Source organism: Branchiostoma lanceolatum, chromosome 3 (genome assembly GCF_035083965.1).
Source record: "Branchiostoma lanceolatum isolate klBraLanc5 chromosome 3, klBraLanc5.hap2, whole genome shotgun sequence".
NCBI lineage: Eukaryota > Metazoa > Chordata > Leptocardii > Amphioxiformes > Branchiostomatidae > Branchiostoma > Branchiostoma lanceolatum.
In genome coordinates, this window is record NC_089724.1 from 9,962,687 (window position 1) to 9,988,156 (window position 25,470).

The following is a 25,470-nucleotide window of genomic DNA, read 5'->3' on the forward strand; positions in this document are numbered from 1 at the left end:
ATGTAATGTCAGGAGAGCTGAAAAGCTAGCCTCAAGAAACATTAGTGGGGTGTTGAAAATTGATGGGGAGAGGGTAGGGAGACAGTGGGAGGGGATTATGTAAGATTAGGAACTCCACATGGTGCCAAGCATACAGGCTCTGCAGTCTTTCTGGCTAGAACAGACATTTAACCTAGTTAATCTTAGGGATGTTTGAGAGTAGAGCACCAATTATAAATGGTCCGAAGGCCTGCTTGTACCAAGGAGAATCTACATGTATGTTTGCAGCTTTTGAAAGAAGGTACTTCCTAGACCTTCACAACATGTGATAAAGAGAACGCTGTCATGTTCCTCTGAAATGAGATATATAGGAAGCTTCAGGTATGCGTTCCGCCCCAGCCATGTAAACATGTTATAGTCCGCAGCGCCCCTTTTGGCCAATTGGGCGTGAGGAACTGCCGTTACCACGCAAACACGCCACGGATGGACAGGTCTCCCTGAGAGGAAGCGATGTGCCTTGCACTGGGTGTGAAGAAAAAGGTGTTAAAATGCTGCAGCGAATGTTCCGGATGTAAGCTATACCTTCACAGAGCAAACATGTTTTGATGCTAAAGGCTTGGCCAGTGATTTCAGTAAAATGGTGGGACTAACTATTTTGGTTTAGGGGACTTTTCATTTCGCAGATTGTCAAATATTAGCCAATTGGAAAACAGGCATTTTAGAGTAGAGTCAGAGGTGTACTAAGTTTTACAGGAATGACTAGTCTTGTACAGTTGAAATATACATGTACACATTTCCTATCAGATTGTCAAACACTTTTTTCTTGTTCATGACTCATTTGAATCACTTTTGGTGATCTTTTATTTGTTTTGGGTAAAGGATCACAGAACATGACTTGTGTAGGTTTATTTCATTCCTTTAGCGACTCCGGGTCTATTTTGGGTTTGCTAATTTAGAAATATATTTTCAATTTCATTTTATTCCCTTTCGATTGGGTAACATTTCGTAAATCATAACACATGTACTACCTTCGGAATCATAGGGTTCAAAATTAAATGTACACTGGAGCACAAGCATACATGTAATCTTTGAGAAAACAAGCATTGGACATTGGTTTCGTCAAGGCATTCTGGTACCTCCCTGGCGAGAAGGAGTCTTTGTGTTGTTTCGTTCTGCTGATGGTCACTCTGCGCAGGGACACATTCCGACTGGACATGGGAACTGCGGGTGAATCGTGTGGTGGCCAAATGTTAATCAGGGTCACCTGTAAGTTAGTTTATTGGGAGGGGGAGTTTTTGTGCAAGTGAGGAGTAGAAAAGTAAATTACTCCAGTTTTTAGAAACTATGGGAGCTGGATTTTAACTTGTCCTTCTGTCTGCTCAAAAGAATAGGTTTCACACATGTGCCCTCGCTTTTCAAATCAATTTCAAAAAGTCTTTAGGGTTTGTCTTTGGACAGGGCATCTGATCTTCTCAGGCCTATCAGTCAGTGGTAGGTGCATGTACCTGTCACCACACATGGCCAGACTTGGTGTGACATGGAGTAGGTGGGGGGCAAGCTACTTTTCTGCCTTGCATGAAGGGTACTGAAGTGTCTGTGAAAACTCTGTCTCCTTAGGACATTCCCAAGTGATCTGGTGACACCTTAAGAGGTGTTGAGGCACTGTACTTCTTGTAGAACCTTGCACTTCCCGTTTGGATTACTTCTGGGAAAGTCTTAGACCGGACATGTTCTGCCATGGTTAGAAGGTGCTGAAGTGTTGTTCTTGAACTAATGCCTTTTCTGTCATTTCTGTTGGGCGAAGGACTTTATGTTTTCTGCTAGTACAAAGGGTCTTTGTTGTGTGAATCTGATCTTCCCTCAACTAACATAAGAGTGGTTAAACCCCTACCTGCTTTAGCACAACAAAACCCCGTAGCAGGTAGAGGGTTATAGAAAGAGTCTATGTTTTGAGCATCTAGTTTTAGATCCATAGCCAAACAATTTGAAAGCGGAACTACTAAATATAGTCATCTATGTTGAATCCATATTTGCTTGGATGTAGAGCATAAAGAGTTTGTTTTATTTGGTTTATCCATTCGTAAACATGTGTAAATCTTCTCATTCTACATGTAATTCGGGTCTTAAAGAATGGGCGTGTCAAGGAAAACCACCTGCACATGTGAGAATGAAGGGACAGATGCACAAATGAGTTTATTTTTTATATCTTATATTTTAGTAGATCCCAAATATTCAATGGCTTGGTGGACAGTGTTGTCATTGATTGCTTCCAAGTCTTTGTCCTTCAGTTGATTAACTTTCCAGCCCAACATGATAGACAATGCAGAGTTTACAAAGCTGAAGATGGTCTCATGCTTAATTGAGTCATCTGAGAACCCTCCAGAGCTACTTTGCCACCATGATAGTGAAAACAAGAACCTGTCTGAGCCGTGCATTTGGCGGCCTGAAGCGGCTTTTCCACGGGTATTTTGTCGTTCTTCTCTAGACAATCCACTTACCGGCAGAGGAAGTTTGGACAGGGAGGCACCCAGGTAGTGTCCCGCCCTGCTCACCTGGTGGCAAGAAGGAATGTAAGAAGAACACACCCTCCTGAAGGGACCCGACAATATACCAGCAATCTTAAATAAAGATCAACTTTGTGAATTGCATGTTTTTGTGAATTGCATGGTTAAGTGCTTGTCTGTTACCAGATTAACACCCTAGTTGGCTTCAAGCTCAAAAACAGAATGCAGTTAAAAGGTTATCAGTGAATCTGGTTTAAAGGCTTATGACTAACATTCTGAAACCTTGTTTGTGTAACTTTTTCTCGGATGCCCTTTGAATTCTGCAAAGTTATTAGGGCAAAGAAAGAAAACAGACTGTGAACTTGGTATTAGGAGTCAGCTGCAACTTTTGCGGATGACGACTGCAAAAGACTTCTGTACTCAAATTCTTTTTACTTTTAGGTTGAAGAAAAGGTTACCAAGACATCTAAGAAAAAAAGAACTGGTGTATGTGTCCCTCAGTTCCCTGTGACTTTTGTATTCCTTACCTGTGGCTCCTAGCTTGACTCACCTGTCCAGACATCTTGGTGCCATCTTCAGCCGTCACCAGATACCAATAATTGAGCTTCTTTTCATTCATGGCAGAAGTAAAAACAGATTAAACCCAACCTTTACCCTTCAGGCTTTAGCGGGGACGTAGGGCGGGCCTTTGTTGTGGTTTTGTGGGGGGACAGTGAGGAGCCAGAATTATGTCACACGTGCAAATGGAGATATTACGTAGCAATCATGAGTCTTTTCCTGATGCACATGTGTGTACAGCAGCTTTGGTATGTACATGTATTGCTAATGGGCATAACTCAGTATTTTTCATCACAGATTGAAAAGAAAGGGTTTGGGTCTTGGGATTCAAGGAATCTTAGAGAGTAAAATACAATGCCTTTTGTTCCAGTGATACACTGTCTTACACTGTGTCATAACCTCCTTGGTCAGGTAGATTTATACTTCATCAAAATTAGAAGGCTTGCTCAACATACCTATTAAATCCCTATACGTCATGTAACACATGACCATATCTAATGTATTTTGTGAAGGCAAAGAAGGGTTTATAGGCGAACTAAGTGGACACAGAAAACAGGTCACATTGGACTTTCTGGCATACCTATTTCAACCTGTAGCACACTGAAGTAGCTGTTTGGCACCCCATTCTCTATTGGTTACAGAGTTAGGAATCAGAGAGAAGTTAACAGTTGTATGGCAATACATATTTAATGGCAATGTGGGAATTTCTATTTAGGGAATGTCTATTTCAGAGAAACATCAAAGAGTGCGGCCTCACCAACGTGGACCCACTGGACAGAGCCGCTTGGAGGCGCTGTGTGAAGACTGGCCTACTGCTGCCTACCCCTGTGTCAGGGAACCCCGCAGCAGTATAATCTAACACTGGATACTACTACTATTTATACTAGTTTTAATACCATTTGTTTTATGAATCACCTATGAAAGAAGTCATACATATCACTTTTTCATTGATAGGTCATTAATTCTCTTCAGGGTAGTAATTACTTGTAAGTCAACATGTAGGTTGTTTTGCCCAGATTGTTCGTGCCATGACCTTGCTGTGACCTTGCCTGCAGGCCAGGTGTGTCCGTTGTCACCTGTCCAGGTGGAAGTCATCATCTAGTCTTTCATCTCACCTGTCCTACCTGTCTCCGCTTCAAAGGGCCTCCTTGTCATATAGGACAGTGTTAGATGGAGATTGATGACTGTTGAAAAGATTAGTTAAGATGGACATTTCAAATGACAATGAAACAGGAACATAGTAGGCCGTTGGTAGAGGGAATCTTACAGAAATGTTAAGTCAATACCAAATATCAGGTGATAAGGAAGGTTTCGGAGTGTTAAGATGTTGTGGAGATTTGAATGAATGAGTGAAGTTGACCCCTAAAAAATGTTGTTTGCAATGAATGAAAGTCAGTATTTTCTTTATGTTATATCCTTCCCTCAACTTTTAATCATACCTCGAGATCTGCTTCTCAACTGAATTTTTACCCATTATTCAGATCTTGCCCAGCTGGTCAAAACTTGACCATACCGAGAGAGCATGCATCATCCTGCATTGCCTCTTCCAATTAACTTTGCCAAATACCGACACTTCATTTTCTCCCATTGTTTTGTCCACACCTGTTTGTTGTGTACACACCTGTGGTATCACCTGCATCCCACCTTGGTCCTTTATCTCTCACCTGTGTCTGTAGTATTTGTCCCCCATGTGTACACAGGATCCTTTTTTTCTCAGGAAAAGCTCCCAGGATAAAGCTAAATAATGGGCTGAGGAGAGTTTGCTTACAGATCTTTACACAGTTTGTTGATCGTCACAAGTCAGTAGCTTTTCCCTGGAGAATGTTGGGCAAAAAGATTTACTTACCCTTGAACTTCTACAAGGATGGTATAGCTCACATGGTTGTACAATTGGAGCCATTGTTTTTTCTTAACACTATTGTAGTTTTTTATCAGCCTTAGTCATAAGCACTTTTTACATATTTTTAATGCTATTTATTAAACAAGCTTTATATTGTAGTTTCAAAACATGTTCGTCTACTTGTAGATTCTAATAGGAGGTTATCTTATATTACATGTGTTTGCAGGAACAGATGTTCTCTATTGACTACCTAAATGAAACTCTCATCTTCTATTACCTGCTTGCCTGTGGATGGAATTTTGATGAAGTTGTACAATGATCTGAACCATGATCAGGTCCAGATGTGCAAAATCAGTAATTCACTGGAGCTGTCTATATAGTATGAAGCTATCAGAGTCAATTAGGGGAGAAAAGGCAAGATTCTGATAGCTGTTTGTCAGAAATGATTAGGACGTCATTACTCATACAGCAGATGTGGCAGAAAGTGCCCATAATGGCACCTGGCTGCAGCTGGGTCTGTTCAAGCAGCAGCCACCTTGAAAATAAATCTGCAATTTCTAGGCAATTATTATCTTTGACATATGATAATCAGAAATAAAAGTAAATATGTTTCCTCAGAATCTTTCCCATTAATTCTTACCGGAAATGTATTAAAGTTACTGTAAATGCATCTAAGTTTGCAGTGGTTTGATGTTCACAGAACGTCAACGCAAACTTTAAACCACCGCGAAAATGCTCGTTCTATCTTCAAGTGCTAACAAAAAACTCTGCTGACACTTTTTTTTCCCTACCGCGAAATTGAATCACTGCAAACTTAAACTAAAGGAATTTGCAGTACTGTATCTTCAGACAACCACAGGTTTGAATGTAATCAGACTTCAGGGAACACTGCTCCCCATAGCACCACCTCAGGTCATGACTTGTGTGACCTCTCTGTGGCCCCTGACCCCAACACCTGCAAATGTGAGAAACGAATGCAGTATGTTCTATCCAACATCACTACAGGAATCATGGTGTATCACAACTAACAATTGAAAGTTCCAACAATTATGTGTCAGAACACAAGATCTGTTATCTACGTTCCTTAGTGTCTTTACCATTATCCTACCTCTTTTATCTGTACCGGTTTAGTTACGAACACTTGTGCATGTACATGCACAAAGTGCTAGTAATCTCATTTTTACAAGGCTAAGCAGATATGAAGAAGATTAGGAGAAGTTTCTAATTGACTTTCGGAGGATATATTTTGACTCACAACATGCGAGGAATTTTATCTCATTAGCCACAACAGTGAGTTACCTGTTATCTTCCACTTATGGTCTTGTTGTACCTGCACCCAGGTGAGAAAGGTGAGCCAGATAAAATCAGGTCATCTCACCTGGGGGTGATGGCATCACACCCACAATGGTTCCCATAGCCAGCTGGCCTTGGTCACATCCGCTCTTGATTTTCAGTAGATACTTGTTCTAATGGGATACAAAGCAATAGTGTGTTTGTTCTTATCTCAATAAGTCTATTGCAGTGACTTGTGCAGCCTTATTGCAGAGCGATGAGGATCTGAGTACGGCAATTGGTTCAGATGTTAAGATGGGCTTGAGAATAAGAGACTTAAAGGATTATGATACTCATCGCTGTGGCTTTTAAGCTTTTCTGTAACACTTTGATCTAGGAAGAGGACCATCTTGCCGAAAATGAAATAGTCTGTGTAGTTTGTGACGTATTCAGGTGTTAAGCAATGCAAGGTCAGACTTAAATTGCTAAATCACCCTTGCACTCTTGATAATCAGACTCTTCAAATATATGTCCAGCAGAGCAATGGTTTACCAGTGCTTACCAAACTCTTGAAATATCGGTGAAATTAATTCAAGCGAGCAAGATTTGTTTAGAACCTTCTGGTTACTGAGAGGATTAAGCCTGTAAAAAGAATGGGGATCATGGAGATGTTTTCACTATACGATGTAATAATTCGGTTGTATTAAGTCCATTAAAGCAACAATGCCTGCATCCTTTGATGATCATGGTTTGATACATTCCAGATCTTAAGGTCTTAAGACCATAACACCTGGTACAGGTGAGTCCAGACAGATTTCTCACCTTTATACCTGCCCTGAAGGCTCTTTTGTCTCTTTGGGATTATGTTGAATTTTGTTGACTCTTGGCTATTGTTTACCTTTAACACCTTACTTGTTTTGAAAAATGTCTACTTTCTTTAAGTAAAGTACTGTATTATGAGGGCAATGAAGTTAAAGTGTAGCTTTGTCTTGATACAACTTGCTGCAGATAAGGTATGTTTCTCAAAACACATCTGCAAACATCTTTAAAAAGCAACTTTTCTCAACTCTGTGTGTAATGTATTCACTGATTACACACTGATTTTTCTTGATAGGGGATCTCCAAATATTTTTTGCTATTGTGCTTTGTTAACGTTTCTGTAGAGACATACCAAACCAAAGCCCGAAAATCGGTAGCTTGAGGGGTGTGGATGATTTTATGCTTCATGTTTTTCTGTCAATCATGTGGTCTAAAGAAATGCAATTTCATTGATTTACAGCAAGATTTCTGCACGGTAATGAGTCCCATTCATCAACAAAGGTGACATGACTTCTTCAGAGTGTCTCTGCTTGTGGCTGGTTTTCGATAGCGAGGAATGTTAATCATTCGAAATTCACCCACATGTATACATAATGGAAAACATCTAGACCATGGAGCAAATATACATGATTGTATGATAGTTGTATGCCCTTCAGACTGTGTGCTAAACCAGTCATCACATTTGCTCACCACTATGTTGCAGAATCTGTAATATGATTGTGTGGGACTAGGAGAGAATGTATTTTGTGTTCATGTTATTGACCTGTAGGACTCTTTTTAACTGCTACAGGACAAAACACAGATGACAATATGATTGCCAAGGTGTAGGCAGAACCAAGCACATACTGGTGATATTCATTACCAAGTTTAAACGAAATGGAAAAAGCTTTCAAAAAGGATGATGCAATTTGTACCAGACTTTTCATACTGTGAAAGTTACAAGGAGAGAGAAAGAAACTGGAGAAGACAGTTGCCTCAGGCTTGGAGACTTCCTCTAATAGATAGAAGATGTGCCGCTTTCTTTGTAGACCTGCTGGTGCCAGACTTGACAAGATGATGGAAAAATTAAAGCATTTCAAGTGGAAACAAAGAAATTAAGGATCATTAAGATGGGCTCATATGACATCTTGAAAAAAAAAGATTCAAATCAGAGGTTTCTAAAGTGATGTGTTTAAAAATGAAACCTTTTTTTTTAAACTTTCAAGTCAATTGCAGATTACGTCCAGCCACTAGATAAATGTTAGATACCAATCTGCTTGGGATATTTTTTCCCAATTCACTAGTTTGCCCTTCAATTGAACAGAAAAAGCTGGCCAATTATGTACTTTGCTTGAGACTATCTTTCTTCATACCTTTCTATTGGGAGAATTTTTGTCCCTGAATGGGATGTCTGGAGTTTTTGTGCTTCGATGGACAATCATAATTGCTTTATGGATCGTTGTTTGCTGATAACATTCAGAAGTAATGTGAAATCGTAAGCATTCAGATAGTGCAGCTGTAGTATTAACTACCAAAGGTTCTGCTGTGCAGTACATGACAAGAAAAACAATCTTTCTGTCATCTGTTGAACAGAAGATGTGAGCCCACCTGTGATGTCCCCCTCTGTGAGCCACCTTACCCCAGGTGATGGGACTATAATAACACCTTTCGCCTTCCGCACAGGAATAGGTGGTCTTTAGAAATCACCCCGGCCTCACCAACCTGTAATTTTGAGCGGATTGTGCTTTGATGTTTTGATGCGGGAGCCAAAAGGTCACCAGCATGAGTGAAGACACAGAATTGAGCTAAAACAACTGTGTTTTTCATGTGGGTGAAAATTGCATTTTCTATAGATTTTAGTAATACAATATAGACACCAATGATATCCGAGTTCTATTTCTAATTTGGCAAATGTATTTGCGGACAAATAAAAGTTTTTATACTATCATTAGGTTGTTCTATATGCGTCTAATAGTGTTAGTTTGTCATCAAGTCATAATCACAAAAGTGTTAAAAAATAACAAGTCATCAACCGGAGATTAGTAAAGGATGGTAAACCAGGTATTAAGGTTGTTTGGAGCTGCACATTGTTAGCAGAGTATAAGACTGGTTACTGTAGACCACAGCATTAGCAAATCTAGATTAGCACAGATGACAGAAACAATGAATAAAAGAGTTATAATATATATGGATGATTGTGAGAGCTGTACATTGTTATCAAAGGATTAATTGATGTGCAGTTTTCAGCCATGTGGGTCCGGATACAAACATACCGTAATTACATGGAGCAGAACCCATGGAGGCAACATTTTTCACTCTCTGATAAAATCTGCTGGTAATCCTATATATCATATCCTTTGTAGCATCATACCTACATGTAAGATGACCTCTGTGATATCAATGTTTAAACCAACAGAAATTACAGTTTTGCTTTTTCTGAAATAGTGTGAATCTTTGTGCCACTTTTGGCAGTACCTTTTTTTGTCATAGTGACCGAGCTTGGTTCTACTTTTTATCCAAAATGATGAAAATCATAAAGTTATAACTATATAGTTGATCAGAGATGTGATCTGTTTGTTCAAATCAATAACTTTCAAGTTTATTTTTGTATTTGCAATGTGATTTCTTTTTAGATTTTAAGGCCATTTCAAAAGTGCTGCAAATTCCTTTTTAATTTTCCACACGAGCAATGATTAAAGGGACAATCCAGAATAACTCAATATATTAGTCACCCAGTCCAACATTGTATTAGTCTCATGGATTTCCAGTCTGGGAGATCCTTGTAAACAGATAATATCACAACATCAGTCCTGTGTTTATGGATTATGTTAGTTCTGATGATTCAGTATTCTGTGCTGTTTTGGGTGCATTTTTCCCATCACCTCGGTGCCCTCAAGTTTTCCAAGTATGAAACTCTGTATGTCGGCTTGTCCTTTGTTCTTTCAAAGGTGACAATTATCTTATTAAAGCAGGAACAAAAGAGATCCACACCAATTAGTGCTTGCATTTATACTTGATTAATTCTTATTCTCATCAATGTAACGATTTTACACTAAAATTCACAAGGTATATCTTGAAGGAATATCAAGCACGTTTTTTCTCCTTTCTTAATGCAGTGTAGATCCTTTCGGTCATAGCTTTCAAATGACAAAGGGAATCAAAAAACAACATCCTCACCCCCATCCTTGTCCTTAACATTATTATGTACACATGTTGGGGTACACTTGTCTTCAACAAGTATTGTCCCACTACACATCCCGACAAAGTAGGTTTTTAATGGCATGTTGCTGGTTTACCTTTACAAACATACTTGTCTCTTGTTAGCATGTCAGCGCTGTTCTACCACTCAGTATCCACAACACGCTTACAAACCTTTCATTCAGCGACTACACCGGTGGTCCAGTTGTTACCCTGCAGATTGTTTACATGATAAGGTTGGAGGCATGTAGACCGTGGCCTTCCTGTGTCTGCACTTGAACTAGGCCGGTTTGCATAGAAGTCTGCTAACTGTAGGCAATATACCTGCACTTGAACTGTAAAGTGTTGCAAGAATTGGTTTTCCTGAATTGAGCAGTAAGAGATCATTTGTGCAGATAGTGCCAGTACAATTTGTAACAAAGCACAGTTTCTGTTGTACAAGTCATGCACTTAATTGTAAAGGAATCTTTGGCCTTGCACTAGTCGATCTTTAACACACAGCGAGTTTACAGTTGCCTTTTTTACATTTCCAGATAAGAACATTTGTCAAAACTGATATGTAGGGACCATCATCTGATGAGAAGCAAGTTGACATTATTTGGAAAGTTTTAACATTTTGGGAAAGCTTCGTTCACAAGAAACATTGAATGCCATGGCTAGTACAGAACCAGTTTACACTGTTGTACCACACCTACAGCTTAAGCGTCACCTACAGAATGACTTATTTGAAAGTCAAATTAACCTTTGACCTATTGCTATAGTTATCATAATTACGTAGACATATGGGTGAAGGTCAACTTGGTTTAAGCCCCCAAGTATAGGCCTAATGACTTACGAAATAGGACAGATCAGAGCTACGGAGCAGTCAGGTCTTGGCAGTTTATTTTCTTTTGTATGAAGCTGTGAATCTTTGTGCCCCCATCAATAAACCTTCCACAACTATGAAAGGATCTAGATATCCTCGGTATTCGGGTTTGGGAGGTAAAACCTGTCTTGGATGACCTGTATGTTGTGTCTTCATGGTACATGTAGGTGAAAAGCATTGACCCTCCAAGCCCTTCTATTAACATATACTTTCTTACATTTTTTCTTAAATGCCTATCATCCAACTGTTGCAAGTTGAAAGGCTGTCAGGAAAAGTTTTTCTGTAAAGACTGTACAATTACTGGCCCACAGTGACCTCAAGTTAAAAACACACTTAGCGTCTTTTGGAGTCCCTTCAAGCGCACATGTTCCTGTTGTGGCAGACACATGCCTGGGGGCAGGGCATTTAATATTACAATCTAGTGGGACCGCCGTACAGCCCTGGAACATGGATAAAGTGGTTGTTCAACAGGACTTGTGCAGTTCCATTGATAGCTAACAGGTGGCAGTTGTGAATGATCCCACTGAGTTACATGTACCAGAACACCAAAAAAAGTGCTACAAATACAAGATGATACCCCAATTATCTTATCAAATTGATCATTTATTTTTCATTCATTTGAATTATATAACATTGTTTCATGCAAATTGAAGTAAATTCATCTCAACTGAGCATTTTTGCCTAGTATACTAGGTGTTAACTTTGTGATATTAAAACTTTGTTGTCACCTGTCATGTCAAATGGTTAAGAGTAATTTTGTGTCTTGCTGCAGGTATCTTGGCCATCCCGAGTGCCAGCTCCTCGCCCTCTGAAAGAGGGAGTGACCACAGCAGACGGAAGGGTCATCGGCGGGACCGCGAGCAGCTGGGCAGTCTGGAGCTGCTGAAGACACTGGAACAGAGTCTGCTGACCACCTGTGTAGGCAGCATCGCTGAACTAGGTAAGATGTCCTTAACTCTTAGTTCTAGAAGGATGGGGAAGAATACAAATTTACGTCAGCCACTTGTTGAAAGCTGCCTTGGTGTAAACCTATGACTATTCTACGATGCCAGACATGAATTCACTTGGGCAACATTGCTGAACTTGGTAAGATGTCCGCTGTTTACTCATAATTGAGGCTGATTGAGGAAAAAAACAACGAGCTGTTATATGAGAGGTCTGGGGTTTGATTCCCGAGTCTGACTACCATCAATTGTTGAAAAATGTATTTTGTCCTTTTGTTCTACAGTGAGTCCCTTAGCCCTAGGATTCATTATATGACTTGTACATGACTTGTATGTCAGCCACTTGTTAAAGTTGCCATGGCATAAACTAGTGGCTATCTTGTATGTTACCAGACATGAATTCACAGTTTTGATGTTTCATGTACAATGTGCATGTAAAAGGTAGCTGCAGTGCCACATGTCAAAAAGTGGGTACAAAATTGTAAACTTGAATCCCTGTTTTATGTTGACAGGTGACTTGGTGTCCAGGGCCATGCACCACCAGCACCACAAGAGTGGGTCCCGCTCCCCCAGCCCCGCCCTGACCTTGACCTGGGGGTCGGACGCCCTTCACACCCTGTTTTACTTCATGAAGTGCACCCAGCTGGAGTGTATGGACAACCCCAACATCGAGCCTCCCATGGTGCAGCTCAGCTGTGAGAGGTAAAGGATCTTTGTTTGACCCAACTTTGAACATGACTTCAATCAATAGATGTATGTTTATCTGCCATGACTTACAGCAAATGGTGTCTTAGTTTTGTCAGTTCTGCACCCATTCTGTCATCCTACATACCCAGAAGCAGAGTTCTAGCCAGCACCCATTTTTCTATCATTTGACGGAATTTTGTTGCATATGATGGAATATTTTTAGACCTTGACGGACAAATATCCATGAGTAAAGATGTAAAAAAGAATAATGTTTGAATAAATTGATAAAAGTTTGTACAAGGTGACAGAAAATAGAAGAAATATACTTGTAGGATCTTTCCGTCAATGGGAATTGGTTGATGGAAAAAGATTTCAAGCTAGCTAGAACCCTACCTAGTCTGTATAACGCAAACTCCAGCTGTCCGGGGGTTTACGGGCTGCTGACTAGAAGCACGATTAGAATCAGGCTAGAACCCTACCCAGAAGTAAGCAAGTAATTTCAACCCTGATAAGACGCACACTTCGAACAGAGAAGCTAATGCTCTTGTCTGTTCCTCAGGCCCTACGTGATCCTGCCACCGCTGACGGAGTGGATCCGTGTTGCCACGGCGCACACAGAACACAGACAGAGCTGGGTGGTGGACTCGGACGATGTCAGACAGGCAGCCAGGCTACTGCTGCCGGGGGTCGACTGTGAACCCAGGAGTCTGAGGTTACACTCAGAACTTTCTTAACTGGGCATGAAAATCTCTCAGCTTCTTCCCAGACTCTACCTCTTAAAGATACAGCCTTTTATTTCATCTATCAAAAAAGATATCTTCCCCTTCAACTTTTTTGTGATACTGTAAATGCATTTAAGTTCGCATGGTTTTGATTTCGCGGCAGGGACAAAATGCAGTGTTCTTGGCGGTTTTAAGTTCATGTTTGAGACAATAGTAGACAAGGGGGTAAAAAGTTTGTTTTAAGTTCACGGCGAAGAGCTTACTGCGAAAACTGCGAACATAAAACCATCACAAACATTTCTGCATTTACAGCAGTAGCCTGCAGTGTTTGTTACAATACATTTCCTAGTGACAAGAAGAAAAAAGCATGTACATTCGCATCTAAGTATCAATTCATCTTATTCATCCATCTGAACTTTCTATCGCCTCAGGATGGATGACTCGGTCTGTTCCTCCCGTACTCTTGACGCCACGGCAGCGTCCACGAGTTTCCAGCGAGACCTGGGTTTCCGCATGCTGAGCTGCGGGAGGATTGACCTGGTGCAGCAGGCTATTGCTATCATGGGGGAAAGCGGAATCAACACCATTAACGATCATGTGAGTTCAGGATAGGATTTTAGAACTCAAACTTTGTACTGTAAAGCAGTACCTTACTTACCCATGTAGACTCATTATGTCAAAGTATATTAAAGAAATACTACCTCTCAGGCACATTGTTCAATATATCAAAGAATGTCTAGACTTTACAACACGTTGATTTACTCATATCTATTCATATACATTTACCAGTATGTATAAGATGGAAGGATGCCTACTTATAGGTTAATTCCTTTGTATCCACTAGACTGTTTTTATAGATGTAGTAGACCTTACGAAAATCGCTGTACTTTTGTTGTATCAATAAAGATTTCATTGTGAAATGATCTTCCTTGCTGAAAACCAGAAATGATGTAGACAAGTTGATACATCTCATCATATTGCGTCTACCATATGTTTCAGAAAAAATTAATGCTAATGACATGTACATTGTTTGCAGGGCATGACCCCATTGATGTATGCCTGTGCGTCCGGGGACGAGGCTATGGTGCAGATGTTGCTGGATGCTCATGCTGATCCTGATGTGGCAGTAAGGAACTTTTCTTGTCTGTTCCTTTAACTAATCTCCCACATACATATCAAAAGGCAGTCGTGTACAATGTACATTACTGATACAAAGTACTAGTACCATTCTTGTATGAAATGTATTATATGTGTTAGACAGAGAAAGGCTGTGAGTGAACTTATAGTCCTGAAAGTCCAGGAGTTACATGTATGTGTTGGTTTTGTGCTGTACATGTTTTTTGTTACCATACACATTACTTACATGTTGCGTTTGTCACACGCAGGTCCCCATGAACACATACAAGTACCCGTCAGTACGGGATGATATCCGAGGGTGGACAGCTCTGAGCTTTGCAGTGGTGCACATCCATGTCTCCATTGCACAGGTTTGTGCAAATTGTGCATGGACTATATATACATTTTGTAATTCATGGTCTATTACATGTACCTTTCTGCTTTTATATCGATTGTGCAAGCAATGAAACAAGTTCTTTGATGTAAGAATATTCGCTTTTAAAACAATGTTCGAAAACCAGATTTCAAAGTATGAATGATTGTGTTGCTTTTTGTTGCAGCTGTTGCTTGATGCTGGAGCAAGTGTAGAAGGATCGGCTCACCAATGTGGGGAGAACTACACTGAGACACCGCTACAACTGGCCGCAGCTGCAGGTAGGGTCATTCTTTAGTCTCTAGTAGCACATAATTGTTTAACCATGGTGAACAGACATCTGTCATCACAATCCAGTTAATGAAACCCAAAGTACTTGAGTGGCTCAAGCCTTGTTTTATGGTGAAATGAAGTACATAGTGTAAATAAAAAATGAAAAGACTTTAAGAACATGTGATTGGAATAAAAAAGTATTGTCTTGTGCTTCCATATAGCTTTGCTCATTACCGTTTTTTGTGTATTGAAAGAAGTGTACTATAGCAAGCATAGACACAAACAGTTCATCTTTAAGGTCAATATTACTAATAGTCTACCTTGTGCTGTTTTCACTCCAGGTCACTTTGAGCTGGTCAGCCTGTTGCTGACTAAAGGTGCTGACCCCACCCTCGGCACCATGCCCAAGAACAGCATGACCCCCGTCTCCTCCCGGGGCAACATGAACTGTTTCGCTCAGGCTGCAGCAAACGGGCACAGGTGAGTCCAGCCAAGCAGATACACCTTTACTCTGTTGGATATTATATATCTCATTGTCTATTGTTTTAAGTGTATTTGGATTCCAATCACTAGAATTAGCTTTAATAGGTGTAGTCTGGATGTAGCCTCAATGTTGACTGGCCTACAAACCTTGGAGAGATGTTAATATTCTTTCAAAAAGTTCTTCCCAAAAATCTAAAATCAGTGCGGCTCTTGAAATAAAGCATTTCTCATGGTGGCAACTCTAGTTGAATACGATTGTTTCCTACATACAAGGGTATTCATCAACACGACGCTCAGTGGCAAATGACATGACCTTCTACAAATCTCCCTACTTTCTGTTCCCCTACAGAAATGTCCTGCGGAAGCTTGTGTCTGCGCCCCACATCTCTCGTCCCTCGGACGTCCTGTCTCTGGAGGAGATGTTGTCGGAAGGCTGCGGGAACACCAGTCCCGTCACCAGCCCCGAGTTTCAGCTGCGCACCTGCAAGCTGCGCATCAAGGCCCTACAGGAGGCCATGTACCACGGTGCTGAACACGGCTACCTGGACATCACCATGGAGCTCCGCGGGCTGGGTAGGTGGTCTTGGCATTTACGTGTTTGTACATGATGTATATAGTATAAAGTTGAATGTGCCTGAAAGGATTTGAATCATAGAGTATGTATTTTCCGCTTAAAATCATCTGAAGTTAGAGAACTAAGTCGGTAAGCTACATACTAAATGCCTTTACTAACCTGTACAAACTTTACCCCTGTTGCTTCAGGAGTGCCGTGGACCCTGCACACGTGGATGTGTACCCTATCCACAGCCCAGCACCTGCACAGGAAGGCCATCATACAGTACCTGCTGCGGGAGTTCCCCAACCTGCGCCCAGGTGACTACAGCCCCGACTTCTGCCAGGAGGCCCTGCCGCTCATGTTTGAGATCTTCAAACAGAGCAAGGTCAGTCTTTGGACAAAACTATTTTCATTCAATGTTTTGTTTGAATTATGATTTTTTTTTAAATTGTTCATTGAGATATCAGTGAAATTCCCTGGAAAATAGCTAATAGGTAATTGTATCAAAGAATGTTTAGACCTTAAAGCCAGTAGTGTCAACAATACGTTAAAGTCAACTTGTGGATTTATTCAACACTTTATAGGTTTATAGGTATGATATATACTCTATTGGTTAATCCATTTGTATCCACTTCTTTGTATAGTTTTAGAAGACCTTATGAAAGTCGCTGTACTTTTGTTGTGTCAATAAAGATTGTTGTGCTAATTTGCAACTTTCATTTCTCTTCACACAGAATGAGGTGATCAGTCAGCAGGTTGCCACCATCTTTGCCAGTTGCTATGGCAACGACCCCATCCCTGACATCCCTGAGTTGAGAAGACCGCAGATCAGTAGGATTGGTAAGCATCATGCAGTTGTCTAGTGCGGCTCTTGAAATAAAGCATTTCTCATGGTGGCAACTCTAGTTGAATACGATTGTTTCCTACTTTAAACAAGACCCTGGTATTCCTCAACACGACACTCAGTCAGTGGCAATGACATGACAAATCTCCCTACTTTCTGTTCCCCAACAGATGGTGGACCTGTACCCATTGACCAACTTTGAAAGAAATGTGAAATGTATTTTTCTTCAATGCAAAATGGTGGTCGGAATGACATGTACATGTATTGAACTTCGTAGTCTTCCCTACAAGATTCAGCCTGGATGCATGCCAGCCTTTTCAGCTTGCGTCTCAGTCACTTTCCTGGAAGTAACTAAGAAAGCGTACGTATGATTAGCTTTTGGCACACTGGAAGTGACAGAGAAAGCGTTCTTAAGCATACGAAAGCAGCAATCATAAGTATAATTTTTTTGACAGAGAACAATTTTTGAGCTGTTTTTTCTTTGCGACGTTTGCTGTAGATCCCCAGTATGTGAACAACCCAGAGATGTCTGATGTGACTTTCATCGTGGAAGGCAAGCCGTTCTACGCCCACAAGATCATCCTTGCCAACGCATCAACGCGCTTCAAGAACATGCTGTCTGGAAAGTTCTCGGAGGGAAAGCAGCCTTGTATTGAGATTAGTGACATCAGATATCAAATCTTTCAGGTGGGCAATTAATACAAAGTCTGAATTTTTTGTTGATACTTACCTTAGTATGAATAGGAATGTGGATTAATGATATAATGTACCAACCTGGATAGCCCCATCTTAACATTGCACTTTGCTTTCCAGATTATCATGGAGTATCTGTACCTTGGGACAAATCCAACTCTTGGGAATTCCCACGCTGATATTCTTGAGGTGAGGAACTGATAACATGCCATTTTTGGTTTTATTGAAACTGATCAAAAGCAGATTTCCTCCATCTTGCCTTTAACATTTAAACTTTTCCAGACATCCACATTTTCGACTTAGCTGAAAATAAATCAAGCAATGGGAAATCAAGTCAAGAAAAAAAGTGCATTTAATTGCTTTTTTTGTTGGTATGTTTTTTTAGTTGTGATATTACTGTAACTTATTTCATGTTTGCTTATTACCAGCTTCTTGGTGCCTCTAATTTCTTCATGCTGGACAGCCTTCAGCGCCTGTGTGAGATTCTGCTGAGTCAGCACATCGACTTCAGCAATGCAGTCAACATCTACAGACATGCCAAGGTACATGTTTTCGTCCTTTTCCAGCGCAAATTTCAGCATGAAAAATTATCGATCTATGGTTTTAGATGGTTTAGAACAAAAAAGCATTGATTTCTGTGTTTCTATTGAAAATTTACCATATTGCATGGGGTGATTGTGTATCAGTGTGTAATGAGAGCAGATTGTTCCCAGCCATTCTTGGAATACAAACTTATATTTTTCAACTTGCAAAATTGCAAGTTCATATCATTTTTACTTACAAATCTTGCTTCATTGTACAGGTATTTCGAACCCTGCCCCATTCAATGTATGTCCTTGTCTTGTACTGCTGTCTTAAAACCCTTGTCCTGCTGGATCCACATATTCTGTTGCACATTACAGAGCCTGTATGTGAGTCCCGTCTATGTACGGGTTGGGGGTATTTTTCAACTGAACGTATCACACTGCAGCGAAACGCACCGAATACAGAAGTAACTACGCCACAGCAGCGCAGAAAAAGTCACGGGCTAATGACCTGATTAAGAAATCAAATTAAGGAAATAAATTGCGTAGAAAATGCCAGCAGGACAAGGACAAGCATGTCCTATATTAATCTTGTGTTCCACAGCTTAGTCTGTCAATGCATCTCTTTGTCATCATTCCCAGTTGATCATTCCTTAATATTTCCCCCTAGATGTACCACGCGGAAGAGCTTCTGTCCTACTGTTACGGCTACTTCCTACGACATCTTCCCGAGCTGCTGGAGGAGGACAGCGTCAAAAAGCTGGTGTTCCACCACGGGCGGTCGCACCGCAGCGATGTGCTACAGGAGCTCCAGGGGGCGCTGCTCATCAGGATGCAGTCTCGCATGAAACACAACTATGGCATCTGTGTTAGCTCATGAAGTACCTGTACTGACCAACAGGGGGAGCTGCTCATCAGGATGCAGTCTCGCATGAAACACAACTATGGCATCTGTGTTAGCTCATGAAGTACCTGTACTGACCAACAGGGGGAGCTGCTCATCAGGATGCAGTCTCGCATGAAACACAAGTATGGTCAGCTCATGAACTACCTGTACTAACCAGTACATCTGAGCTCTGGATGAAACATCTGAGCTCTGGATTAAAAATTGGTGCCCAGCTGGTTTGGACTGAAGACCTGATTGTCACATTTTGACGGGAACCAATCAGGCAACTATAGATCAATATCATTTACTCAGATTAATGAAATATGTATATTGTTAGATTGATAGCCAACAGTAGGGACCTCACTACAAGTTCACATGCCAACTTAGTACTTTGAAGTAGATAAATCATATTAATTTTATTCATATTTATATCAATTTTAAAGTTTCAATAAAGGAGCAGTCAGAAACTGTGTTCAACAAAGAAGTTCTAGGCTAAGCTTGATATGTAGCAAAATGGTGATTTGAGGAAATGGAAGGGGGTTAAGAAATCTCTGACTGACCTCTCAAAAATGTTTGAGCTTTGAACAGTTTTTGGTTGAAAGGATAATCAAATTGCCTGGGTAACTATTTGTTTACCACTGTGACAGTTCTCTTAAATACAATGGTTTGTTACTGTTTACTGTATGTTGTAAGTATGAATGTGAAGTACACTGGTACTGCTTGTGTATTGATTATCGAAAATGTAGTCACTGATTTGTGAACTCATGCATGTATAAGCCTTTTATTATGTGATGTATATGAAATGTGACCAACACCTGTAAATATCTATTATGTTCTACTCAATAATATGTTGCATCTTGTGTATGTATGAATGCACAGTTGTATATTGTTTAAGCTTTTTGTCAATGATACGAACAATGTTGTCACCAGTTTGTTCATCTGTTGCAGTGGTAAAGATGTGACAAGAATGGTTGGTAGCCCATACAGTAACTGCAGAATTTACTTGTCAAAAGTTCTAGAGCATTTTCAAATTTTTTCTTACGTCTATCATTAGAATTCACCCCATTGAATATCCCTGTGAAGTAGGTGTTTTTGTAGGATCAAAATGTTTTCATTTGGAGATTGTTCCAAAAATGAGTGTACTAATTATAAAAACAAGCTGTCAGGAAGTACTGTATCAACTATACTGCATGTAGATGTAACTCAAGAAAGGACATGCAAACTGCTAGTATCATACATTCTAACATTATGTGTTGAGTCCTTGTGCAATATGTGTGCCATTAACTAACAATCCAAAGCTCCAGTAGTTTTACCCTAGTTTGGCAAGTCAATAGGTAGTCTAGTTTTGACTAGATACATCTGCATCCATAAGTCTACTAGAATATGTTGGATACAAATTGAAACAATGAACTTGAAGACAGAGCCCCCGAAGAAGAAAGAATGTCTTATTGTACTCAGTATGTACATTAAGATAAGGGACTTTTTTTTCTTTTCTGAGAATCAGTTCTGAGACTCTTCATTTTGTACCACAAAAGAAATAGATATATACAGCCTTAAATGTGCCGTACATTTGGTAAGAGTTTTGTATTTTGGAATGGTCAGTCTGTTTTTTAAGGACAGTCACTGAAAAAAAGATTGCAGTATTTGTAGTTTGAAAGATGACTTTTGTAAATTTGGACTTTTCTTCTCAATACCCTTTTATATTTATCAATGTACAGATCCTATCTGATAAAAACTCAAAATAAAGCAGATATTGTAATAGAACAAATATGAATGTTGTATTCTTTTATATTTATGCATCTGTATTACAAGTTGCTGTAAGACTAGTAGGGGCCAAAGTATAATGTTGCTCTGGTGCCATGTTAAAGATCGTGGAAAGGAAAACATTGATCTTCTTTGTGAAATGGTGAGAGCTGTTTCATAAAAAAAGAAAAAAACAGAGAGAGCCACCCTGGTAAAAGAAATAAATGGTCCTAGCGCCTGGAATGTTACAAATCAGAACACAGACGATGACATGGGTTCTTTCACCTTCATATTGAAAAAACAACAACAAAATTAAGTACAGGATAATAGGTGGTACCGGTCTACAGGTGCATACATATATATATGTATACGTATCCTTACAGGTGCATTGATATTTTGTGGACTGTTTTATATTACAGTAATTTCAATCGATATCTGACAAAACCAGTGATGTTACAACTACACATTACAGACTCCAATTTAGTTCTACTCTAAGATTATTCCCTATGCTTTGAATCGGAGTCATACATACACAATCATGCAAAACTAGAGCATTCTGAGTAGATATCTTTGATATATACAGGGATGTTAGACTTAGATTACTAATTCATGTGATAAATCAACAGAATATAAACTAACTTCTTTCCCAACAGGCTTGTCGATCTTGTATCCAAAAGGATGACGTAACGTTAGTCTTTGCGACAAAAATACGCATGTGAAGGTGAACCACTACTAGGCACTCGGTTGAGAACGCCTTGCATTCTGGTCAGAAATAACGAAGCTAAATAAGGCAAGAGATAGCCTCCGCTGCAGACTCCTTCCGACTGTTTTCTTTTTTAAGTCACAGTTTTATTATCACATTTTTTCTTCTTCTCATTGCTGGCCGGGAAGGCTGCGTTCACTGGGCGCCTCAAAGGAAAGAACATTAAGAAAGTCTTCCCGGCCAGCGATAAGAAAAAAATGTAATAGTAAATAAGAAAACTGTAACTTGAAAAAGAAAACAGCCGGAAGGAGTCGATCTGCAACGGAGGCAAGCAAGAGAAACACTTTAAATAAAGATCATGCTACAATTGGTGACATTAAATGTAAAGGAGCTGTGGATGTACCTAGTATCTTTTAAAGAAATTGTTTTTCTTGGTAAAGACTGTACCAAAAAAAAGCTCACACGACAAACACTGCCATCATTACTCCACGGAGGTTTGTGTCCTACGGACTCTTATTCATGATCATGTCTTCCCCTCTTAACACCCACTGGTCTCTCTCTCTCGCTACATGTTTATTTAATGTTTTCAATCTTAGAGAATGTACAAAGCATTAACTGAGGTCTCTGTTAACTCTATTTTCTGCTGAGAAATTTAGAAGCACATCTAGACAAGCAAGACGTCGCTAGGAATGGTATCATGATTTAGCACTTCAAAGGTATACATCTATAGCGCTCGCATCTTTATTCACAGCTAACGTTACTACTGGTACTCCTTTTAGACGTCTGTGATAGCACAGATCAAACAGAAAGTAGACGATACTTCAACATTACCATTACTTCAATTTGTTACATGAATCAAAAAGTGCAATTGAGCAATTTACAACTTTGTGCAAAAACTGGTAGGAACATTGCTACACTATTCTTCATCAACCAAGAATTGCTGCTGACTGGTTTCTTTTGTTTCATCTCTGCCGTACATTTTGGAAACGGGGCCCTCTCTTGACGCATGCTCGTTTTTATACGTACGGACACACTTTATGAATTATGAAGAGTCAGAAGACGGTTCGTTGCTAAGGGAAAATTTCCACTGTAAGGGAGCGTATCAGGTTACCGGGACTCCCGTGCGGTCCCCGGGGGAGCTGTAACGTCTTCTAAAAGATCATGATAGTTAGACAAACGATATCTCCCACATGTCTCGCCAAATGGAAATGAAACTAGCCAATGTGTATACCTAAAATCCTGCCGTTTTACTAATGTTGCATCATTTTGTCTGAATATTTTCTGAAATAGGCCAAGTTTGCTGTTATAGAAAGGATGTTCGGTGTAAAAAATATCAAAATGGTGTAAATAAGTCGGTTCTAAACGTTACTGAAAATCCAAATCTTCTATATTCTGAACAATAACAATAATTCTAAACTTTCTGTTTTAGGAATTTTTAAATTTCTCATTCAAATTATTTCTACGACCGAAAATAGGTCAAAAAATACATTTTTTTACACTCAAACACCCGTAAATCAAAATTTCCGCCGTATCAAAAAAGTCCCTAAAACAAAAGCCTGGGGATATTAGTTCTCGAAAATTTAAGACCTCGATGAGTGAGTTTGAACGCATATTGCTCGAGTTTTTCATACCACTTTGGAACAATGTCATGCCTCACGGATAGGGGGAGGGGGCACTTGATGCCGGCGTAAACAAGTCCTGCAACATTCAAAGTCATCAACAATGGCGCCAGTAGCTTGGCTACATGTTCGATGTCCACAACAAAATGTCAGCAAAGATATACTGTCCAGAAAATAGTTTGTATTTGTGATAAAGTGTTTTTTCTTCTTGTGCAAGGGACCTAGGACAGAAAGGGCCTTTTGGCGCGAATTTACAGTGACAACCTGCATATGACCGTGAGTGACCCCGAATAGAATGCACGTTCTATTCGATTACGTCACTTCGAACGTAATAGAATGTTGTTCGAATTCTAAAAAAGTCTGGAAATTTTGGGCCCATATTTGACCATCATGACTCGCACAAACTGTCGTGATCGCGGAGGTGTCCTTCCGCGTACGGTGTGATCTCGTCGTCTTCGACATCATACGTTATGGCATACGGGGTAATCTGCTCATGTGGGGCGCTACCATTTTCACCTGTATCGTATGCTACCGCATAAGGAACGATCGCGCTCGGCCCAGAAGGCAAGCGTGCCACGCCTTCTCGGGGCGCTGGCACCTGTTCTCCTGAATTGTTTTCTCGAGCATTTGGCCGTGCTACCCATTTCACCCCTATGGTATACTCCCATGCTATCCTTGTGAGAACCATCAATACCGCCGACAAAGCTGCCAACAAAATCGACCATATAGACTTTGAAACATACTTCTTGATGTGGTCGCCATGAACCCATTCGGTTGAGGCCCGGGGCGTGGTCAGTGGTTGTGGGTAGGTTGTTGGTTGTGTTTGTGTTGTGGTGAGAGGTTGTGAGAAACGTAATAAGCTTTCCCTCCCATCAAAGTATGCAGTATAAGAACCGATGTCTGAGACAGCCGAACAGCTGACATTGACCAAAGTCAAGTTATCAACAGTGCTGAGCCAAAGAGTGAACATGGACCTCCCCATGTAGTTGGAACATGTTTCCAGTTTTCTAGAATCCTGACTTTCCTCCATCGCATTTTCTGACCTCTTACATTTCATCCACCCGTCAGCCTTAACTTCGGTCACCACCCGCACAGTAAGGTTACCTATTGCAGTGCTAGCATGTATAGTTGTGTTTGTGTTGTAGGTTATGTTTATTGAGTGCTCTGATCCATTGTCGACTCTCCAGGACACTTTGGGCAGGTCCTCCCAGAACACGTTCCCAAAGGCTCTGTATTCTAGGGACACGTGGTTTTGCTCTATGTTTACAATTTCCACAAACGGTTCGGGACAAGGTAGTGCACTGCTATTGACTGGCATTGGAGTTCTTCCCATCAGAGACGAGGCAGGGCACCCTGTATGTGCACTATCTACTCTCCCACAGATGTCTAAAGAGCCAGCTGTTCGCACATGTACAGCGCAGGGGATTGTTCGGCAAGACAATACGAGTAGACATACTAAAATCTTCTCTCACTGCATACACGGCGGCTATATCATTTCCCTCAACATTTACATATACATGTAAGTCATTTAGCGGCTGGATGAACCAAAGGTCTGACGACAGAAATGTTAGCTTGTTTCCCGCCAGGTTTAGTGTGTGTAGTTCAGAGGGAAACGCGCCATCATCAATGCTGGAGATTTCATTGTACTGCAACTGTAATACCTTCAGTTGTTCAAGCTCGGTGAAAACACCAACGCTGATAGATTGAAGCTTGTTGTCAACTAAATAGGCATGCTGTACAGACCTGGTCTCTTGCAGTACCCCAGGCGACATGTAAGACATAGAATTCTCACTTACGTCCAGCCATTCCAGCTGTAGTCCACGCAGCATATCGGAAGCCATCGTGAAGATTTGGTTGTCCACGAGATAGAGGTATCGCAGCAGAGGCAAACCCTCAAAGGTACCAGCCTGTTAGATGAGAGTGGCAATTTGTGATGGCACTCTGAGAAAGTGCCTCAATGTGTCGAGAGGGACAGCTAGTCTCTACCAGACTAACTACGCCGGCTGTGGGGAGACTATTTGTCAGGGCTTCATACATTTGCAGGCTCCCTTACGCGGGCGAAAAGTGATCTTCACCGTGGACTGAATCTACTGGCTAATCATTCCTTTTTCTGCCGAATTCTACGATCCATACGCCCGTATACGTAGGGGGGCCTTGTGGAGACTAAGGGACGACTACGATCCATTCATCACTAACACCTACACAAAGTAATTTGTATGACAGTAGAACGACAGAATACGAAAAAAAGAAACTTACCTCCATACACGTTATGTTGTTGCTCACCAGCAGC

The 25,470-nt window shown here is 40.5% G+C and overlaps 1 protein-coding gene across 2 annotated transcripts in view; it reads left to right on the forward strand.

The window, feature by feature from the left end:
• The window catches only part of LOC136430124 (ankyrin repeat and BTB/POZ domain-containing protein 2-like), a 47,499-nt gene extending 26,616 nt beyond the window's left edge, over positions 1 to 20,883 (forward strand). For both annotated transcript variants that reach the window (XM_066420441.1, XM_066420442.1), the window contains exons 3-17: positions 11,787 to 11,954; positions 12,471 to 12,660; positions 13,205 to 13,357; positions 13,799 to 13,964; positions 14,404 to 14,493; positions 14,753 to 14,854; positions 15,044 to 15,137; positions 15,471 to 15,609; positions 15,962 to 16,185; positions 16,375 to 16,553; positions 16,903 to 17,008; positions 17,512 to 17,699; positions 17,826 to 17,894; positions 18,134 to 18,247; positions 18,900 to 20,883. In XM_066420441.1, coding sequence (XP_066276538.1) covers positions 11,787 to 11,954; positions 12,471 to 12,660; positions 13,205 to 13,357; positions 13,799 to 13,964; positions 14,404 to 14,493; positions 14,753 to 14,854; positions 15,044 to 15,137; positions 15,471 to 15,609; positions 15,962 to 16,185; positions 16,375 to 16,553; positions 16,903 to 17,008; positions 17,512 to 17,699; positions 17,826 to 17,894; positions 18,134 to 18,247; positions 18,900 to 19,109 — 2,192 coding nt within the window. In that variant the 3' untranslated portion in view covers positions 19,110 to 20,883. The remainder of the gene's footprint in view (positions 1 to 11,786; positions 11,955 to 12,470; positions 12,661 to 13,204; positions 13,358 to 13,798; positions 13,965 to 14,403; positions 14,494 to 14,752; positions 14,855 to 15,043; positions 15,138 to 15,470; positions 15,610 to 15,961; positions 16,186 to 16,374; positions 16,554 to 16,902; positions 17,009 to 17,511; positions 17,700 to 17,825; positions 17,895 to 18,133; positions 18,248 to 18,899) is intronic.
• The last annotated feature ends 4,587 nt before the right edge of the window (positions 20,884 to 25,470 follow it).